Source organism: Morus notabilis, unplaced genomic scaffold, assembly GCF_000414095.1.
Source record: "Morus notabilis unplaced genomic scaffold, ASM41409v2 Scaffold152, whole genome shotgun sequence".
Lineage (NCBI taxonomy): Eukaryota > Viridiplantae > Streptophyta > Magnoliopsida > Rosales > Moraceae > Morus > Morus notabilis.
Genome location: NW_010367598.1, coordinates 288,665 through 309,448, shown reverse-complemented (window position 1 = coordinate 309,448; position 20,784 = coordinate 288,665). Strand labels below are relative to the sequence as shown.

Below are 20,784 nucleotides of genomic sequence, written 5' to 3'. Positions count from 1 at the left end.
TTTTATAACTGAAATCATAATTTTGGTTCAAATCAATATTTGTTTACATAAAGTAAAAAATAGTCCAAAATCATAAATCATAATTCTGATTCGAAAATCAAAATTAGAATCACCATGATTTAAATTCTCTTACCAAACAAACCCTAAAATTCAAACTATAATCACATTAATTTAAATTCTCATATTAAATGAAGCCTCAAGCATTCTACGTAAGCGCATCCTTGGTCAATCTCCCAAGCTCTTATTCTTCCAAATGAGACCAGAGCTCATGCTCGGCATACGGAAGGACACTCAAGCGTCACATGGGATAGGGACAATTCAACTAATAACATGCAACTCATTACTGCACAAAAAGAATGGGAAGTAATCCTTTTTGTCTAAACCGAGCCAAATGTTCGCCATTGATAGGCGTTTTCTAGGTAACAAAGTGATTGTAGAACCCATTACACTCGTAATCTCTCAAATAGCAAAAGGAAGATCTTTGGAAGAATTGAAACGCCAAGTTAGACGATGAAAGCTGCTCCATTACCTAATGTATATTGCTTACTTAATTGTGGTATATGACCACTAAGTAAAGATTTTAAAAAGTGTTAGATAGGAGTTGCCCCCTAAAAAAAAAAAAAAAAAAAAAAAAAAAAAGTTTGTCTTTTTTTTTTTAAAAAAAAGAGGGTTTATAGAGCTTGAAATGGTTGGGTTTTCTCCGTACGCGGGGCTAACCTTGTGAATTTCATTTGAAAATACAATGTATTATGTGAAAGTCAACTTTCAGTCTGTCTGAAAGGCTCCTTTTTAAAAAAAAAAATTAATAAAAATAAAAAGAAAAGAGAAGAGAAGTCCATAAATTATAATTTATAGACATAAGTCGTAGTCTTCCTACCAAATTTGCTGATTTTCCATCCATCGGAATTCAAGTAAAAAGATACTTCTCTGAAGATAAGACCTAACAAATGAATACATTCACTCCAACAACTTTTACCCATTGTAGAAAAATGACCTATGATTCTGTAGCACTGCCAAATGTGAACGCATAAATTTTCCCTTTGACCAGAAATGGAGCGAAACCAAGTCTGCTACACTACTACTCCACTATATAACATTGAAGATGCTATTGTAAAAACCATGCTTTTTGGCTCTACTAATAGGTTCGAATTGATTCACAATTTGGAAGAACATATAACCAATCTTTTTGCTTGCTCTTGATTCCATGTGTGAGTTCAGAAATAAAATTCCTTTCAAAAATATAATTAATAGCTATATGGTCCTCGGCAAATCCAATCCAATTCAAAATTTCCCACTGTATTTTTGCCTTTCCACTTTTATGTATAAGACACTGTTATGCTTGCTCTTGGATCCACATATGAGTTCAAAAATAAAACTCTTTTCAAAAATATAATTAATAACTATATGGTCCTCTGCAAATCCAATCAATTTCAATCTTCCCATTATATTTTTGCTTTTTTCCTTTTATGTATAAGGTATTGTTCGTCACCGTCCTTTGTATTCAAGTGAATTGTACTGATGAATTTTGAATTTTTCATTTATAAGTTAAAATTAATTCGTCACCATATTCAAGTGAATTGTACCAATAAATCTTGAATTGTCCATTTACAAGTTAAAATTAATTCGTCACCATATTCAAGTGAATTGTACCAATAAATCTTGAATTGTCCATTTACAAGTTAAAGATCAATTTGTTATCTTAGTATTTAGGGCTCTAAAGTTGATAATTTTTGTCAAATCAGTCCAATCGTTAATGGATATAAATAATCTTATAAAAATAGAGTCTTAAATGTCAAAATTAAAAAAATATAGAGTCCAACTTTCCCACTATGAATATTTTTGGGTGCATGTTTGCAAAAAATAAAAAATTTAGGTTTTTTTTTTTATATAATTGTGTCCTTAAAATATTAGACCACAAATACAATGAATTTTTAAATTTTAAGTCCTATTTAGCACCATATAAAAATTGGTACGATAAGTTGAGATTAAAATTGATGTTTCAAACATTTTTTTATATTGATTTTGGTCAATAAACTACTGTAATAAAAAGTTAAATTTAAATTTTTATGAGAAGAAATACTATAGCAAAAATTTGAGTTCTAATTTGAACTAGCGAAATAAACGAGATCATAGTTTATAGTCATCACTTAATTGACATTGACCTAATGGAACAATAGATTAGTAAACAACTATTGACAAATACTTTCTCATTGATTAAGTTTTCTTTTTCTAATGAAATAGTATGTGAAGAGATAACTAGTCGTAATTATTATTTTGAATGTCATCAAAGAGGCAAAGAGCAATCACCACGGTGAGTATTTTGACATTAACTATTTACGTCAATTAACGAAGTGTCTCATAATTCACTCCATTAAGAACTTATGAACACTAAACATGAAAATAATTTCAACCGCTTTTCATGTGACCTGATATAAGTCCTCTTATCTATCAAATCATTCAAGAGTAAACCCAATAGGATTGAGCTAATTAATCACCCTCAAAAAGCACAAATAGGCGCTCAAGAGTTAGCAAAAAAAAAAAAAAAAAAAAAATCACAAAATTGGACTCAAAATTTTAAAAACAAATAGTATATAAGTTACACATATATATCATGCTTGGTGAGCAAAGCTGCGGGCCACAACTTTCCAGCCACTTCAGCTCCTTACATTCAAAGTTCAACTTTTTTTTTTTTCTCAAACACCATCAACGTAACTGATAACAACAACCCTCTTCATTCTTCCCAAAAGTCAAAAAGAGTTTACTACTCCCAACACACTTTTCCCCTCATTTTCTCGCTATCTGTCTTTTTCCAAATAAAGTTTAGGACATGATTATAAAGAAAGGGGAAAAGGGGAAAAAAAAAAAAAAAAAAAAAAACAAAATGACATAAAAGGACCCAGAAACTTCTGAAAAGACGATTCAGACCCTGAAGTTCTTTCCGGTGAAGGTCTGGCCAAATTGCCAATGAGATGGGACAATGTTCCAGGCAGTGGAAGTGCGTCGGTCACTGCCTGTGATCCTGAAGGAGAGTGACTGACCAACCAAGACCGAGTTTGACTGCCAGTTCTGACCCCAATTGCGGCTCATGCTCATCCACCCAGTCTTTGATCCTTTCACGCTCGCCCTCACGATATCCCCTGCACCCGCGACGTTGGTGATCAGGACCAAGTTGAAGTATTTGAAGCCGTTGATCGTGAACCTCACTCCCCCTTGCTTCCGGCACGGCACACTAGGCAATCATTCATTACCAGACATACTTTAGACATTACACAAGGGTATTAAAGTAATTTAACAGCCAGGGTTTTTTCTCCTCTTACGCGGTTTCTAGTGATGTACAGCGATACTTGAGATTTGTACTCTGTCGTGTTTCAGGGTTGGATATAGACGTGACATGCGTGAGGGACAAAAAAGGGATACGGTTCTCTGATAAATATAAATCTGATTCGGACGGTTGTGATTCTTTTGGATTAAAATCAAAAGCCAATGTTACAAAAGTACAACAAAACAATTTTGGAATCGGTGCTTAGAGGATCTCAACCGGTATTTAATTACCAATCACTTTGATGAAATGAGATCCACGCATAAACAAATAAACAAATTGTGATTGGACCATGACTAACTCAATTTTGTTATTTTATCCGTAGGAGTTCAGATTTTTTTTTTTTTTAATTTCATTAGTTATTGCTCCAATACAATATAGTAAAAGTATTTCAATAATTAAATGAAGTGTCACAATTTAATTAAAAAAATAACTAATAAAATACGAAAATAAGACAAAAGATTTGAATTCTTAGAATAATATGTAAAAAGCATCAAAATATAATGTGGTGTTAAATTACAATCACTATTATTAAAACAATCTAATCATTGGATGATAAAATAATTATGTCACTAAAAAAGTTGTTAACTATCAAATGATAAAAGGTGAAGAAAATTCAACAAATTAATTTTTTAATACCAAGTACTGAAAATTTGAACTAAAAAATGTAGTGTAAATAGAATTTCATCAAATTCTATGAACTTTACCTACAATGTTAAATTTCATATTTTTTAGTGTAATTCTTATCAAAAGAAAAAGAAACACAATTGTTTCATTAAAAATTTTAAGTATTCGTTTAGTTCGTTAGTTTGAGTTTTTAGATGTAATTTTATTTGAGAATTTTTTTTATTATAATAAAAAAAAATTGAACATTTTTTCTTATAATAAAATTTGAATCAATATAAAATTAACGAGATCTACGCATCTAAAATTTAACCATGAACTTTGTGAAGTCATCCATTCTAAACCCATATTACCAAATTTTAACTCAAAACAGTTAAAGGCAGTTAAGAGGAAAATACTAAAAAAACAAAAAAGAAAAAACATAAGCTCACCGGCGGTAAGTGACGGGGACAATGCCGGCGCGGTACTCGGCGATCTTGAGGAACATGGGCATGGCGAGGTCGAAGTGGGACCGGGGAGGGTTGCACCACCCGCCGTTGTCGTTCGGGAGGGCGTAGTTGGGCGGGCAGAAGTTGGTCGCCGTCACCAATATCGAGGGGCTTCCCGAATGGCACCACTGCGGATCGTTGGCGCACTTTATCTCGAAGCACGCGCCGCAGCTCAGCCCGTTGTTGAACAGCGCCGTGCTCAGCGCCGCCGTGTTCACTCCGTACCCCTGGCTGTACAGGTTTCCGTACCCGCACGCACCACCTATGCATTGTAGATTTTGTAATTTGTTAGTTGACAAAGTAATAATGTTGTTGTTATAACTTATAGTTTTTTTAATGTGATGTGTCCGTACAAGTACGACGTACCCATAGTGCCGGAGGCGTCGCTGCCGCCGTAGAAAGTGGCGTGGGCGCTTTGCCAGGAACCGCCGCCGTAGTTGCCGGGGATTTTGGCGTCGACGAAGGCGGCGCAGGCTATGAGGGATAACAGAATGATAAAACTCAAGGGGGCCATTTTTTGGGTTTCTCACTCACTGGAAAGACAGAGTGAGGGATTAGGAGAAATGAGTTTGTTTGTTGTTTAAGGATGGTGGTGGTGCTGTGAGGGCAGAGGCAGGGGATGTGTTGCTATTTATGCAACAAAAACTAGAGAGAGAGAAGGAGAGAGAAGAAAAAAAAAAAGTTGGAATTGTCAAAAAAGTAAAATGAGGGGGAGGTACAAAATCATCACGCTTAATTAATGTTGTTTGGTCTCCCGTTGTTAGTTATGACTTGAGGGCTTTTTTTAATTTTTAATTTTTAATTTTTTTTTGGCGCTAATTCTATTCAACAATCCAAGAACCCTTTTCCGACTTGGACAGGCGGAAATACCATTGGAGTTTGGTCATTTCTTTTATGACGTAGAAATGGGTTTTTGTGGATGGAAAAGAGAGAATAAAAATAAATAAATAAAATTAAAATAGTTTTTCGGTCGAATGAATGATAATGATGGTAGGGTCTAAAAGGGTTGGACTTGGAGATCAAGGTTGATATGAAAATTGAAAACCGCTTTGCTTCATTTGTAAGTTGTGCCATTATCTGCGGCTCTCTATGTGCTTAGAATTCTTTGTTCCTTTTTGTTTGTCTCTTTGAATTCTTTAGGCACTTGGGTTGTCGACTCTAGTAGGGAAGACCTTGGCCTTTTGTCCCAAATTGTACGGATAAAACGTATTAACGCTCGCTTGCTTGTCAATTTACCACTACCAAAATTCACGTTTATTTTATTTTATTTTATGAAGATTTCCATTATGAATTTTGAAAAGTTGAAGTTTTTTGTCTTTAACTGTTAAATTTGTATTAAAAACTGTTTAATATGTATATATTTTTTTATTTTGAATGTGATTTGAAACAGATTTAATAGTTAAAAACATACACTACCGATTGTAGATCCTATTACAACAAGACCCTTATTTTTAACAAAGATAAATGAACTTTTGTTTTTCCCTTCTAAATACATTGAACATTGGAACTCGGTTTTTTAATCATAAAAAAATTAGCTAGTATATGCTGTAAATAAAAAGATTCTAGATTTTGTAACTAGTAAAATTTGCGAGCTATTGTATGAGTTTTTGAGCAAAACAATGGAGGAACAGCTAAATTTGGCAAAGCTACACAACATTCAACCATTTTTTAAGGCAACATTCCAAGTGCGTTCTAATAAAAAAATTTCAAATTTGTTAAAAAAATCAATCCATCAGCCAAATTAAAGAGAAATTATCAAATAAACTTAAATTAGTTTCATCTTTATAGTACTATTTCAGCCGGTAAAAAAGAATAGAAAAGTTTCTCACTTTCGAACGAATAGAGCGTTCCCATTTTCTCATTTCCCAATTCCCCGCCGTAAAGATTTACCCGCCAAATTAAAGGTCTTTTTTAACGGCAAAAGATTGAAGAAGAGAAGAGAATATAAACGGAAAGAAGAAGGGCTCGATGAGGGACCCACCAACTCCGCATTCTTCGGTCCACGTATTGCGCCGTGCATTAGCCGTACGTTAGCGTAGACCTCCTTTCACAGTTGGATGCACATTTTTCGCCTACGTCAATCTCACATTTGCTTACTCTTACTCGCGGTGGTCGCTCATTGTTTAAAAATAAAAAAATAAAAAGTCAACTGTGGGATACGGCTATATCCAGCCACAAAAAATATGTACGCATGTACATACATGTGTGTATTATGTCTTAAAAAAAATACATGTGTGTATTTCTTATTCATTGGGAAAAAAATATATAAGCCACAAAATATGTAATATTTAGCTTTAATTTTTAAAGAAAACAATACGCCAAATCAAGAGAGTTTATTTTAAACCAAATTATCTACTCATATAATAGATGTTGTGCACGATAACTTAACCATGATCACTCATACATTAAGTTATGATTTGAGATAAGAATATTTTTGAGTTTGTGTTTGAGTGAGTCAAAATTTGAATTTATATTTAGGTAATATTTTAATAAAAACTCAATGCTGATGAAAAATTTTAATATGGTATATGGGTCGGGTTTTATTCGTCTTTTCGTTGTCAACGCATAGAAAAAAAAATCATCTCAATCAGAATTAAACCGAAAAAGTTATAGCATTTTTAAGAATAGAAAAAATAATGTTCATTAATTTGAGTTGGAGTTTCTGAACTCGAGTTGAAGGGGAAACTTGAACTCGAGTTTTAGTCCTAAACTCGAGTTTGAACTCAAGTTTAAACTCGAGTTTAAACTTAAAAGAACATGAACTCGAATAAAGTTGTAACTCGAGTTGCATTTTTTTGAGTTTTTCACTCAAAAGAACAAGCCCTAAGCCTGTTAGTTTTTTAGATTCGAGTTGGGAATTTGAGTTGAAAATTAAATTTATATTAGAGAAAATATTATAACAAAAAAAAATTAAATTTAAATTTTTATATAAAAAACAATGTAGTGTAAGTCGAATCCGAGTACCCTCTCAAACTTAAACCCCACTACAAATTGCCTCAAGTCATTTGATATATAATCTAAAAGTGTCCCCCACAAAAATTAGAATTATAACCCAAAGTGCCGCATCGAGTGTAACGAAATTATATAGAGGATACATTTTTTTTTTTTTTTAATGTGGATTACGTGAGATTGTCATGAAAATTACATCTTTTTTTTTTTTTTCAAATAAAAGGGTAAATTGAACTTTTTATTTTTGTCCTTGATAAGTGAGATTGAAATTTGATTTTAAAGGGAAAAAAGGGAAAAGAATATTCTTCATGATTAGGATTGTAGATTAGATCTCTTCATTGAAGGTAATTATTGCACAGTGGTGATTAAGAAATATATTGAAGTACTTTGTCGTTCATCTTGAGGGTTAGTAGATCTCTCTTGTAACATCACCGTTTTCGGATATATATGCATGGTTGAAGTTACGTTATAGATCGTGCTTGTTTCTCCAAATGCGGCTGGTTTTATTGACTGAAAATATGGATGAGGTTTAGTCATCATTTGATGAAGTTTCTTTTGAGATTCCCGTAAACCGTGTAAAAGGATAGACGTGATTTCATAATTGGAGTTAAATATTGCTACTTTTATAGGAATTCAAAGACTAAATTACTAAGAAAAAATTACAATAATCAAAGTGCCAAATTACAAAATGTTTAAGGTACATGGGTTCTAAAAATCCAAAGTAGCATCAACTAGTATTCAAAAAAGCAATATCTTGTGTCTAATAAGAAGATCATAAATGATATTTAAAAATATACTATATCGGAATAATTATCGGCCCTAGACCCTTCTTTTTTGTCTACCTTTCTTTTTTCTTTTTTCCGTCTCGTATCTTTCCATCAAAGTAAGGGATTTTTAGGATCTCTCCCCAATAAGATTTTTCCTGTTGACTTATTTTTTGGTAGATATTGTCCACACTAGATCTTCTAGTGATTTTCCTCCATCTAGATTAAATTTGTATTGGTTTTATCTGATTTTTGTTGTGTGTGTGTGCGCATATGTACAAGTAATATATCCGATGCTTTTGAGGCTCAAACTTGAGAGATTGCTTGTTGTTCAAGATCAAATTCTATGAATGCTATGTACAACCTGAAAAAATATCTTGATTTGGTTCTTTCGGAAGTTGCATACTTAATACTTTATGATAATTTATTTCTCGTGCATAAAATGTTCTTCTCAAATCTTTGACGTACAACACAATATAGTTTGATTGGTTGTTATCTTAATGGACCACTTGGACTCGATTTCATTTTCTACGTGGTGGACTTAATATGTACTGTATGTTGGGTTGAAAGATTGTGGTTTTAATCAATATATATATATATGTATGTATATATTAAATTTATGTGAAGAACCATACATAGTTTGGAACCAACTTTCATTCGTATTCAATCGTTTTTCTTTTTGCCCAATAAAAAAAAAAAAACAAAAAACGAGAGGAGAAAGAAAAGCTTCTTATTGGCCTCTCTCCCACCTCTTCACATGCACCAATACAAAAATGAAAAATAAGAATAGGAGCGCCACGTGGAGCCTACTTGAGAAAGTAGAATTATCATCAGTTGCATAAGTCAACATGATAGTCTTTAAAACAATAGAAGAGATATATCAGTTAGAGAGAAGGTTTGCTTTAGTGTTGTTTGCATAATGGTGGCCACCGGTGACAATTTAGCTAGCCCTAGGCGGACTGATTAATTCATCCATCAACAAAATCCTAAGAGATATAGGACATGTCATCATGCAAATCCAAATAATACAACTCTTAGTTGAACGACACACACACCAACCTCTCACATTAATCCCTTTACATTTTGAGTCCCATAAAACTTCCCAATGCATGTGAAAAGCCCAACCAAGCTATCTAGCAAGATTTTTTATTTTTTTACCCACACTCCATCGCCACCTCACTCAACATGATATAGCTTTAACCTTCCCCAAACCGGTCCTTATTAATTCCCCCCCACAACTTTTCTTATAAAAAAAAATAACTATAATAATAACTTGGATATGAAGAGAAAGATATAAAAAAATAGATTTCACTTTATAGCTTGGATCAAAATTTTCTTCATGAATCATATAAGTTGTGGTCACCAACATATTGATTTACTTTATCGATGAATGTTCCTTATAGTAACTCACATAATTCACTTACTTTATAAAACTCAACAAATACACAATATAACAACTGAATAGTTGAAATATTATCCATTAGATATATTTTTTTTATTTGATATGTGACTTACGTAACGTTGTAAAAGCTAAAGAGACGACTTGAAGCTCAAGAGTATGTATGCAATCATGTTACAAGGGTTGAGACTTGCGTAATCTTTAAAACTATGCATATATTTTCTATAAGTCAACCCGTGAGTGGTACTATAATTGCAGTGCTCTCTCTCTCTCTCTCTCTCTATCGTTATTCGTTATTCAACAAACATTGCCCCTTAAGGCACTTAGCAGGCTAGGCCGCCCTTGTTAAGTTCACCATTAATTCACCATATATAATTAATGTTCGTCCTAAGCCGGTCCTTTCATTAATAGTTACAAAAAACGATGAAGTTTCTTAAATGGATTCAACCTCATAGTCTGGGATTTTAGATTCTTCGTGAATTTACTTTAGGAAAATTCTAGAAAAAGTTCTAAAATGCCAAATGTGTATGTTGTTTTGTTAGTAATTTTGTGTATGTATATATATGTATTTTATTTTGGTATGATTTTGATCCTAGATCCTTATTTCAGGAACATTTACAATTGATAGATAATCATACTGTATAAAATCACTATTTTTTTTTAGTTTAAAGGCAAGTGAAAAGGAAATTAAAAAAAAAAAAAAGATGTGATTTCTTTTCCATCTAGTCATGTGTTTAGTAATTACATAATTGGCAATGAAAATATAGTAGTCTTTAGAATAAGGGAATATATCAATCATTGCACCGCTTGATATTTATTGTCAAAATTACTAGTGAATGTCAAATAGTAAGTTTTTATGTTTTAAGCCGATGAGTATATAATTGCATAGAAGGATATTTTAATAATTATATTGATAAAATTATCAAACTTAACTATAGTAAGAAACTAAAAAGGAAATTATTTCTTATTATATAGTCTAATAGATAAATATTTACTAGAAGGAATCAATGACCTACGTTCTTATACTTTTACTTTTCTTTTCATTCTCTCTCGATATATTCTCTTTTTTTTACAGGACAATCCCATTATCTTTACCATTACACATAATGATGAGTAAATGCAACTTTTCTGTGTTGATACATATAAAAAACTAAAAATTATTTCGACTAATGGAATAGCATTAATATTAACATACATGGCTCGTTTAGTTCGTTGATTAGAGTTTTTAATTTGAGTTGAGATATGATTTTATGTGAGAGTTATTGTAGTAAAAAAGTTAGATGTGATTGTTTCTGAGAGCTTTTTACCGTAACAAAACTCGAATTCTAAACTCTAACCAGTAAAATGAACGGGCCACAATTTCTTTCCATGATCTCATAACCTTGTGAAGACCATGAATTTCAATTAAGTACTTTGAAGTAGTAAATTGACAATTATATATAACAGCAAGCATGATCGCTCGGAATTATATTTTAAATTAGTCTTAACCACTGGGCTAATTTCTTCAAAAGAAAAAAAAAACACTGATGGCTGGCCTAATTGAAGTTAAATACGGCCCAACTCGTCACCAAACTAATTAACGGGCGTACGGACATCTGACGGTTTGCTTTTTCATTTTTAGTTTACTGAAAATGTGTGGCGTGTGCCTCATGTTAAAGTTATAATAATAGTATAGCATCAAACTTTTCCCAAAAAAAAAAAAAGCATGAAACAATGCAGCCAACAACAAAGAAAATCAGTTTTCCTAAAAAAAAAAAAAAAAAAAGAAATTTAATCGTCATTTTCAAATGGATCAAGTTACTCGAAGAAGAACACTTCCAATTTTCTCCGCATCTTTCCAATTCTACAGTTTAAATTCCTCTAAGTGACATTCCAAATAATAGTTTCTTATTATTATTATTTATTTGTTGGTTAAAGTAGTCTTAGGCAACCAATGATCAATTTATTTTTCTCACTAGTGCTTTCGCAAGATAGATCACCACCCAAAACACGGTAATTATCAGTGCCTAAGCAAGTGGACAGATTCTGGATTAATTTAATCACTACATAATATAAATCCCATTATACTCCTAATGCATGCTTTACTAGTTATTAAAATTTGCCCGATCTTTACTAGACCAAGAGGACCATTTCCTATATTTTTAATGTTTCGTCTTTCCTTGAGAATTTTAGAAAAATAGAAATGAATTTAGCATTGAATTGAGATAATTCGAGCACGAGATAAATGAGTTTTTAAACGCTATTTAATGAGCATTTTAGATAGTTAGTTTTAGCATGATGACCACACATATCGAGATATGAAGATTATATCCTTAAGGGGAGGCCTCAAAACTCGTACGGGTCACTCCACAGCGTGGGTGGTGAGGATTTACACTAAACTATGTTTCAGTACTTTTAAAAGAGTATTCAAACTACCGACGTATGATTTATTCTTTTACTTATTTGTCTATTGATTTGAATATCCAAATGTCTAATAGATTTACAAAATATCTAGTATTTTATAGACTATTCAGATACCGGATTCCATCACTTTTGAAACGGATTAAGAATTGATATAGTATTTTGAAAGAGTTTTCAAATATTTAATTAACTGCTTGGCTTTGCATTCGACTGCATCAGTTAAATGACAAAACAAAGTAAAACGCTATCAAAAAGCCCCCGCCCTGCGTAGTGGGGCGCTCAGGGGTCGGGATGGGTTAAACATTTAGATTTTTATTTATGTTTTGCATACTAAAATTAACATACGATTTTTAGGAATTAATGCACCAAGCGGCACCATTTTTTTTATGAATATTCTATTTTTTATGATTTTTTTTCATTTTTCATATTAGAAAAATAAAATAAAATAAAAACGACGTCAAACAATTATGAACTTTTGCAGACAGGATCCTTCCATTTTTCCGGGTATGCTTGCAAACAATGGAACCAAAAATGTGCCCAAGGGCCGGGATGGGTAAAAAATTTATATTTTTCTTTACTTTTCACATTCTAAAATTAATATACGATTTTTAAGAATTAATGCAACAAGCGGCACCGTTTTTTGATAAATATTCTATTTTTTATGATTTTCTATATTTTTCATGTTTAAAAAATAAAATAAAATAAAAATGATGTCAAAATGTTCTAAAATTTTGCAGACATGATCCTTATGTTTTTCTGGGCATGCCTGTAAAAAAATAGCCCCAAAAAGTACAAAAAAAGTAAAACGCTATCAAAAAGCCCTCGTCCCGTGCAGTGGGGCGCCTAGGGGCCGAGATGGGTCAAAACTTTACATTTTTATTTATGTTTTGCTTTCTAAAATTAATATACAATTTTAGGAATTTATGCAACAAGCAACACTATTTTTTTATGTATGCTCTATTTTTTTATGATTTTTTTATTTTTCGTCTTTGAAAAATAAAATAAAATAAAAATTATGTCAAAATGTTTTGAAATTTTGCAGAGTCAATCCTTACATTTTTCGAGGCATGCCTACAAAAAATAGCCCCAAAATATTTCAAAAATAAAGTAAAACGCTGTTAAAAAACCTCCGGCCGGCGTAGTGGGGCGCCCAGGAGCCGGGATGGACTAAATAGTTACATTTTTATTTATGTTTTACATTCTAATATTAATATACGATTTTTAAAAATTAATGCAATAAATGGCAACATTTTTTGATAAATATTCAATTTTTTATGATTTTTCTTATTTTAAGTATTTAAAAAATAAAATAAAATAAAAACAATGTCAAACAATTATGAAATTTTACAGATACGATCTATGCCTTTTTCTAGGCATGCCCGTATAAAATGGCCATGAAAAATGAAAACAAAAGTAAAAAGATGTCAAAAAGTCCCTGGCCCGCGTAGTGGGGCGCCCAGGGGCCGTGATGGGTTAAAAATTTACATTTTGATTTATGTTTTGCATTCTAAAATTAATATACGATTTTTACGAAATAGTGCAAGAAGCAGCACCATTTTTTAGGCATACTCTATTTTTTATTATTTTCTTTATTTTTCATTTTTGAAAAATAAAATAAAATAAAAATGATGTCAACATGTCCTGAAATTTTGCAGACACGATCCTTGCATTTTTTTGGGCATGCCAGGAAAAAATAGCCCCAAAAAATGACAAAAAAAGTAAAACGCTTTAAAAAAGCCCCCGCCCCGCGTAGTGGGGCGCCCAGGGGTCGGGATAGGTCAAAAACATAGATTTTTATTTAAGTTTTGCATTCTAAAATTCGCATACAATTTTTAGGAATTAATGCAATAAGCGGCACCATGTTTTGATGAATGTTCTATTTTTTATGATTTTCCTCATTTTTCATATTTGAAAAATAAAATAAAATAAAAATGACGTCAAACAATTATGAAATTTTGCAGACACGATCATTACATTTTTCTGGGCATGCCTATAAAAAATGGAACTAAAAATCACAACAAAAAGAAAAACGCTGAAAAAAAACCCTCAGCCCGCGTGGTACGGCGCCTAGGTTCAGGGATTGGAGAAAAATTTACATTCTTCTTTATTTTTAATATTCTAAAATTAATATACAATTTTTAAGAATTAATGCAACAAGCAGCACCATTTTTTGATGTATATTCTATTTTTTATGATTTTCTTTATTTTTTTCATCTTTGAAAAATAAAATAAAATAAAAATAATATCAAAATGTTCTAATATTTTGTAGACACGATCCTTACATTTTTTTGGGCATGCCTGCAAAAAGCAGCCCCAAAAAATTACAAAAAAAAGTAAAACGCTGTCAAAAAGCTCCCGGCCCGCGTACTGCAGCGCCCAGGGGCCGAGTTAAGTCAAAACTTTAGATTTTTATTTATGTTTTGCATTCTAAAATGAATATACAATTTTTAGGAATTAATGCAACAAGCAGCACCATTTTTCGACGTATATTCTACTTTTGTTCATTTTCTTTATTTTTCCTCTTTAAAAAATAAAATAAAATAAAAATGATGTCAAAATGTTCTAAAATTTTACAAACACGATTTTTACATTTTTCTGGGCATGCCAACAAAAAATAGCCCCAAAAAGTTACAAAAAAAAGTAAAACGCTGTAAAAAAAGCCCCCAGCCCGTATAGTGCGCCGGGATGGGTCAAAATTTTTCTTTTTTATTTATGTTTTACATTCTAAAATTAATATACAATTTTTAGGAATTAATACAAAAAGCAGCACAATTTTTTTATGTATATTCAATTTTTTATGATTTTCTTTATTTTTCATCTTTGAAAAATAAGATAAAATAAAAATGATGTCAAAATGTTCAGAAATTTTGCAAACACGATCCTTACATTTTTTTGGACATGCCTGCAAGAAATAGCCCTAAAAAATTATAAAAAAGTAAAACGCTTTCAAAAAGCCACCGAGCCGCGTAGTGAGGCGCCCAGGGGTCGGGATGGGTCAAAAATTTACATTTTTATTTATGTTTTGGATTCTAAAATTAATATATGATTTTTAGGAATTAATGCAATAAACAACAACATTTTTTTATAAATATTCAATTATTTATGATTTTGTTAATTTTTATTATTTAAAAAATAAAATAAAATAAGAATAACGTCAAACAGTTATGAAATTTTACACACAAGATCCTTGCATGTCGCTAGGCATGCCTATAAAAAATGACCACTAGAAATGAAAAGAAAAGTAAAACACTGTCAAAAAGCCCCCGGCCTGCGTAGTGGGGCGCCCAGGGGCCGGGATATGTCCAAAATTTACATTTTTAATTATGCTTTGCATTCTAATATTAATATACGCTTTTTAGGAATTAATGGAAAAAGCAGCACCATTTTTTGAGGTATACTCTATTTTTTCTTATTTTCTTTATTTTTCATTTTTGAAAAATAAAATAAAATAAAAATGATATCAACATGTTCTGAAATTTTGCAGACATGATCGTTATATTTTTTTGGGCATGCCTGCAAAAAATAGCTCCCAAAAAATGGCAAAAAAAGTAAAACACTGTCAAAAGCCCCCGCCCCGCGTAGCGGGGCGTCAAGGCGTTGAGATGGGTCAAAAATTTAGATTTTTATTTATGTTTTGCATTATAAAATTAACTTATAATTTTAAGGAATTAATGCAAAAAGCGGCACCATTTTTTGATTAATATTCTAGTTTTTATGATTTTTCTCATTTTTCAATTTTAAAAAATAAAATAAAATAAAAAGGACGTCAAACAATTATTATCTTTTGCAGACATGATCCTTACATTTTTCTGGGCATGCCTACAAAAAATGGAACCAAAACTCACAAGAAAAAGTAAAACTCAGTAAAAAAACCCTCGGCCCGCGTAGTACGGTGCCCAGGGGCCAGGATAGGATAAAAATTAATTTTTTTCTTTATTTTTTATATTCTCAGATTAATATACAATTTTTAAGAATTAATGCAACAAGTAGCACCATTATTTGATGTATATTTTATTTTTTATGATTTTCTTTATCTTTCAGCTTCGAAAAATAAAATAAAAATCATGTCAAAATGTTCTGAAATTTTGCAAATATGATCCTAACATTTTTCTGGGCATGCCTGTAAAAAATAGCCCTAAAGAATTACAAAAAAAAAGTAAAACGCTGTCAAAAAGGCCCTGACCCACGTAGTAGAGCGCCCAGGGGCCGGGATGGGTGAAAAATTAGCATTTTTATTTATGTTTTTTTTATGTGTATTCTATTTTTTATGATCTTCTTTATTTTTTATCTTTGAAAAATAAAATAAAATAAAAATAATGTCAAAATCTTCTAAGATTTTGCAAACATGATCCGTATATTTTTTTTACCATGCCTGCAAAAAATAGCCCCAAAAAATTAAAAAAAAAAGTAAAATGCTGTCAAAAAGCTCCTGACCCGCGCAGTGCGGCACCCAAGGGCCGGGATGGGTCAAAACTTTACATTTTTATTTATGTTTTGCATTCTCAAAATTAATATATAATTTTTAGGAATTAATGCAACAAGCAGTGCCATTTTTTTATGTATATTCTATTTTTTTATGATTTTATTTATTTTTCTTCTTTAACAAATAAAATGAAATAAAAATAATGTCAAAATGTTCTGAAATTTTGCATACACGATCCTTACATTTTTTTAACTATGGCTGCAAAAAAATAGCCCCAAAAAATAATAAAAAAAGTAAAATGCTATCAAAAAACCCCTGGCCCACGTCGTGAGGGGCCCAGGGGCCAGGATGGGCGAAAAATTTATATTTTCATTTATGTTTTACATTCTTAAATTAATATATAATTTTTAGGAATTAATGCAAAGAGCAGCGCCATTTTTTTATGTATATTCTATTTTTTATGATTTTCTTTATTTTTTTCTTTGAAAAAGAAAATAATATAAAAGTGATATTAAAATATTCTAAAATTTTGCATACACGATCCTTATATTTCTTTGGGCATGCCTGTAAAAAATAGTCCCAAAAGATTACAAAAAAAGTAAAATGCTGTTAAAAAGCCTCCGGCCCACGTAGTGGGGCGCCCAGGGGCCTGGGATGAGTCAAAACTTTACATTTTTTATGCTTTCCTTTCTAAAATTAATATACAATTTTTAGGAATTAATGCAACCATCAGCAGCATTTTTTGATGTAGATTCTATTTTTTATGATTTTTCTTATTTTCATTTTTGAAAAATAAAATAAAATAAAAATGATGTCAAAATGTTTTGAAATTTTGTAGACACGATCCTTACATTTTTCTAGGCATGCCTGCAAAAAATAGCCCCAAACAATTACAAGAAAAAAGCAAAACGCTCTAAAAAAGCCCCGGACCTGCGTAGTGGGGCGCCCTGGAGCCGGGATAGGTAAAACATTTACATTTTTATTTATGTTTTGATTTCTAAAATTTATGTACAATTTTTAGGGAGTAATGCGACAAGCAGCACCATTGTTTCATGTATATTCCATTTTTTATGATTTTCTTTATGTTTTATGTTTGAAAAATAAAATAAAATAAAAATGATGTCAACATGTTTTGAAATTTTGTAGACACGATCTTTACATTTTTTTGGGTACGCCTGCAAAAAATAGCCCAAAAAATGACAACAAAAAGTAAAGCGCTGTCAAAAAGCCCCCGGCCCACGTACTATGGCGCCCAGGGGTCGGGATGAGTCAAAAATTTAGATTTTGATTTGTGTTTTGCATTCTAAAATTAACATATGATTTTTAGGAATTAATGCAATAAGCGGCACCATTTTGTTGATGAATATTCTATTTTTTATGATTTTCTTTATTTTTCGTGTTTGAAAAACAAAATAAAATAAAAATGATGTCAAGATGTTCTGATATTTTAAAGACACGATCCTTACATTTTTTGGGGCATGCCCTTAAAATAATAGCCATAAAAAATAACAACAAAAGTAAAACGATGTCAAAAATCTCCCGGCCCACGTATTGGGGCACCTACGGGTCAGGATCGGTAATAAATTTAGATTTTTATTTATCTTTTGTATTCTATAATTAACATACCATTTTTTGGAATTAATGAAACAAACGGCACCATTGTTTGATGAATATTCCATTTTTTATGATTTTCCTCATTTTTCATATTTAAAAAATAAAATAAAATAAAAACGACATCAAACAATTATGAACTGGGCATGCCTGCAAAAAAAATGGCAACCAAAAATGACAAACAAGAGTAAAATGCTGTAAAAAAACTCCCTGGTCAGCGTAGTGGGGCGCCCAGGGGCTGGGAGGGTCAAAAATTTATATTTTTATTTATGTTTTGCATTCTAAAATTAATATACAATTTTTAGGAATTAATGCATCAAACGACACAAATTTTTGATGAATATTCTATTTTTTATGATTTTCTTTGTTTCTCATCTTTGAAAAATAAAATAAAATAAAAATGATGCCAAATAGTTCTAAAATTTTGCATACACTATCCTTATATTTTTCTAGGCATGCCTGCAATAAATGGCCTAAAAAAATGACAAAAAAGTAAAATCATGTGAAAAAGTCTTCGACCCGCGTAGTGGGGCGCCCAAGGGTTGGGATAGGTCAAATATTTACATTTAAATTTATGTTTTGTATTCTAATATTAACATACGATTTTTAAGAATTAATGCATCACGCGACACAATTTTTTGATGTATATTCTATTTTTTGATGATTTTATTTATTTTTCATCTTTGAAAAATAAAAAAAAATGATGTCAAAAACTCATGATATTGTACAGACACGATCCTTATGTTTTTCTGGGCTTGCTTGCAAAAACTGGCAACAAAAAATGACAAAAAAAAGTAAAACGCTGTCGAAAAGACTCCGACCCCCTAGTAGGGCGCCCAGGGGCCCTGATGGGTCAAAAATTTATATTTTTATTTATTTTCGCATTCTAAAATTCATATACGGTTTTTAGGAATTAATGCAACAAAAAGCACCATTTTTTTATGAATATTTTATTTTTTATGATTTTCCTTATTTTTCGTATTTGAAAAATAAAATAAAAAAATGACGTTAAAAAATTATGAAATTTTGCAGACACAATCCTTAGATTTTTCTGCGCTTGCCTATAGTAAATGGCCATAAAAAGTGACAAAAAAAATTAAATGATGTCAAAAAGCCCCTAGCCCGCGTAGTGGGGCGCCTAGGGGCCAGGATGGGTCAAAAATTATATTTTTATTTATGTTTTGCATTCTAAAATTAATATACGTTTTTGTAGGAATTAATGCACTAAACAACACCATTTGTTGATGAATATTTTTTTTTATGACTTTCCTTATTTGTCATCATTGAAAAATAAAATAAAATTAAAATGAAGTTAAAAAGTTTAGAAATTTTGCATACACGATCCTTACATTTTTCAGGGCATGGCTGCAACAAATCGCCCCAGAAACTGACAAAAAAAGTAAAACGCTGTCAAAAAGCTCCCGACCCGTGTAGTGGGGCGCCCAGGGGCTGGGATGTGAAAAAATATACATGTTATTTATGTTTTACATTCTAAAATTAATATACCATTTTTTTGAAATTAATGCAATAATCGGCACCATTTTCTGATGAATATTCTATTTTTTATTATTTTATTTTTTTTCGTCTTTGAAAAATAAAATAAAATAAAAATGATGTCAAAATGTTTTGAAATTTTACAAACACGATCCTTACATTTTTCTGGGCATGCCTACAACAAATTACAAAAAAAGTAAAACGCTGTCAAAAGCCCCTAGCCCGCGTAGTAGGACGCCCAGGGGCCGAGATTGGTAAAAAATTGACATTTTTATTTATCTTTCACATTCTAAAATTAATATCCCATTTTTAGGAATTAATGCCACAAGCAGCACCATTTTTTATGTATATTCAATTTTTTATGATTTTCTTTATTTTTCACCCTTGAAAAAAAAGATAAAATAAAAATGATGTCAAAATGTTCTGAAATTTTACAAACACAATCCTTACATTTTTATGGGCATGCCTGCAACAAATAGCCCCAAAAAATGATAAAAAAAATTAAATGTTGTCAAAAAGTCTCGGGCTCGCGTAGTGGGGCGCCCAGTGGCCGGGATGGGTCAAACATTTACATTTTTATTTATCTTTAGCATTCTAAAATTAATATATGATTTTTTGGAATTAATGCAACAAACAGTAACATTTTTTGATAAGTATTCAAAATTTTAAGATTTTCCTCATCTTTCAAATTTGGTGAATAAAATAAAATAAAAATGACGTCAAACAATTATGAAATTTTTCAGACATGATCCTTGCATTTTTCTAGGCATGCCTGTAAAAAATGGCAACAAAAATGAAAAGAAAAGTAAAACGCAGTCAAAAACCCTCCAGACCACGTAATGGGGCACCCATGGGCCGGGATAGGTGAAAATTTTATATTTTTATTTATGTTTTACATTCTAAAATTAATATACAATTTTTAGGAATGAATGCAACATGCGGCACCATTTTTTAAGGTATACTCTATTTTTTATGATTTTCTTTATTTTTCATTTTTGAAAAATAAAATAAAATAAAAATAATCTCAACATATTCTGAAATTTTGTAAACACGGTCCTTACATTTTTTTGGGCACGCTAGGAAAAAACAGCACCAAAAAAGACAAAAAAAAAGTAAAACACTGTAAAAATGACCATGACGCGCGTAGTGGGGCGCCCAGGGGTCGGGATGAGTCAAATATTTAGATTTTTATATATAATTTGAATTCTAAAATTAGCATACGATTTTTAGGAATTACTGCAACAAGCAGAACCATTTTTTTGATGAATATTCTATTTTTTTATGATTTTCCTCATTTTTTATATTTGAAAAAT

General features: G+C 31.2%; 1 protein-coding gene across 1 annotated transcript; it reads right to left on the bottom strand.

Annotated features, from left to right (window-relative positions):
- Positions 1 to 2,845: 2,845 nt before the first annotated feature.
- Positions 2,846 to 5,024, bottom strand: LOC21394041 (expansin-A4). Its single transcript, XM_010112840.2, has 3 exons — positions 4,798 to 5,024; positions 4,375 to 4,693; positions 2,846 to 3,229 (listed from the first exon to the last, which is right to left on the bottom strand). The coding sequence occupies exons 1-3, from the start codon at positions 4,943 to 4,945 to the stop codon at positions 2,920 to 2,922; spliced, it is 777 nt and encodes a 258-aa protein (XP_010111142.1). The 5' UTR covers positions 4,946 to 5,024; the 3' UTR covers positions 2,846 to 2,919.
- Positions 5,025 to 20,784: the final 15,760 nt, after the last annotated feature.

What these genes read in the sequence shown, in the direction of transcription:
- LOC21394041 (XM_010112840.2), bottom strand. Translation starts at nt 4,945, where the DNA reads ATGGCCCCCTTGAGTTTTATCATTCTGTTATCCCTCATAGCCTGCGCC. An exon ending in CGACGCCTCCGGCACTATGG is followed by an intron (nt 4,694 to 4,797) that starts GTACGTCGTACT and finishes TACAATGCATAG; the next exon opens with GTGGTGCGTGCGGGTACGGA. An exon ending in GTCCCCGTCACTTACCGCCG is followed by an intron (nt 3,230 to 4,374) that starts GTGAGCTTATGT and finishes ATGATTGCCTAG; the next exon opens with TGTGCCGTGCCGGAAGCAAG.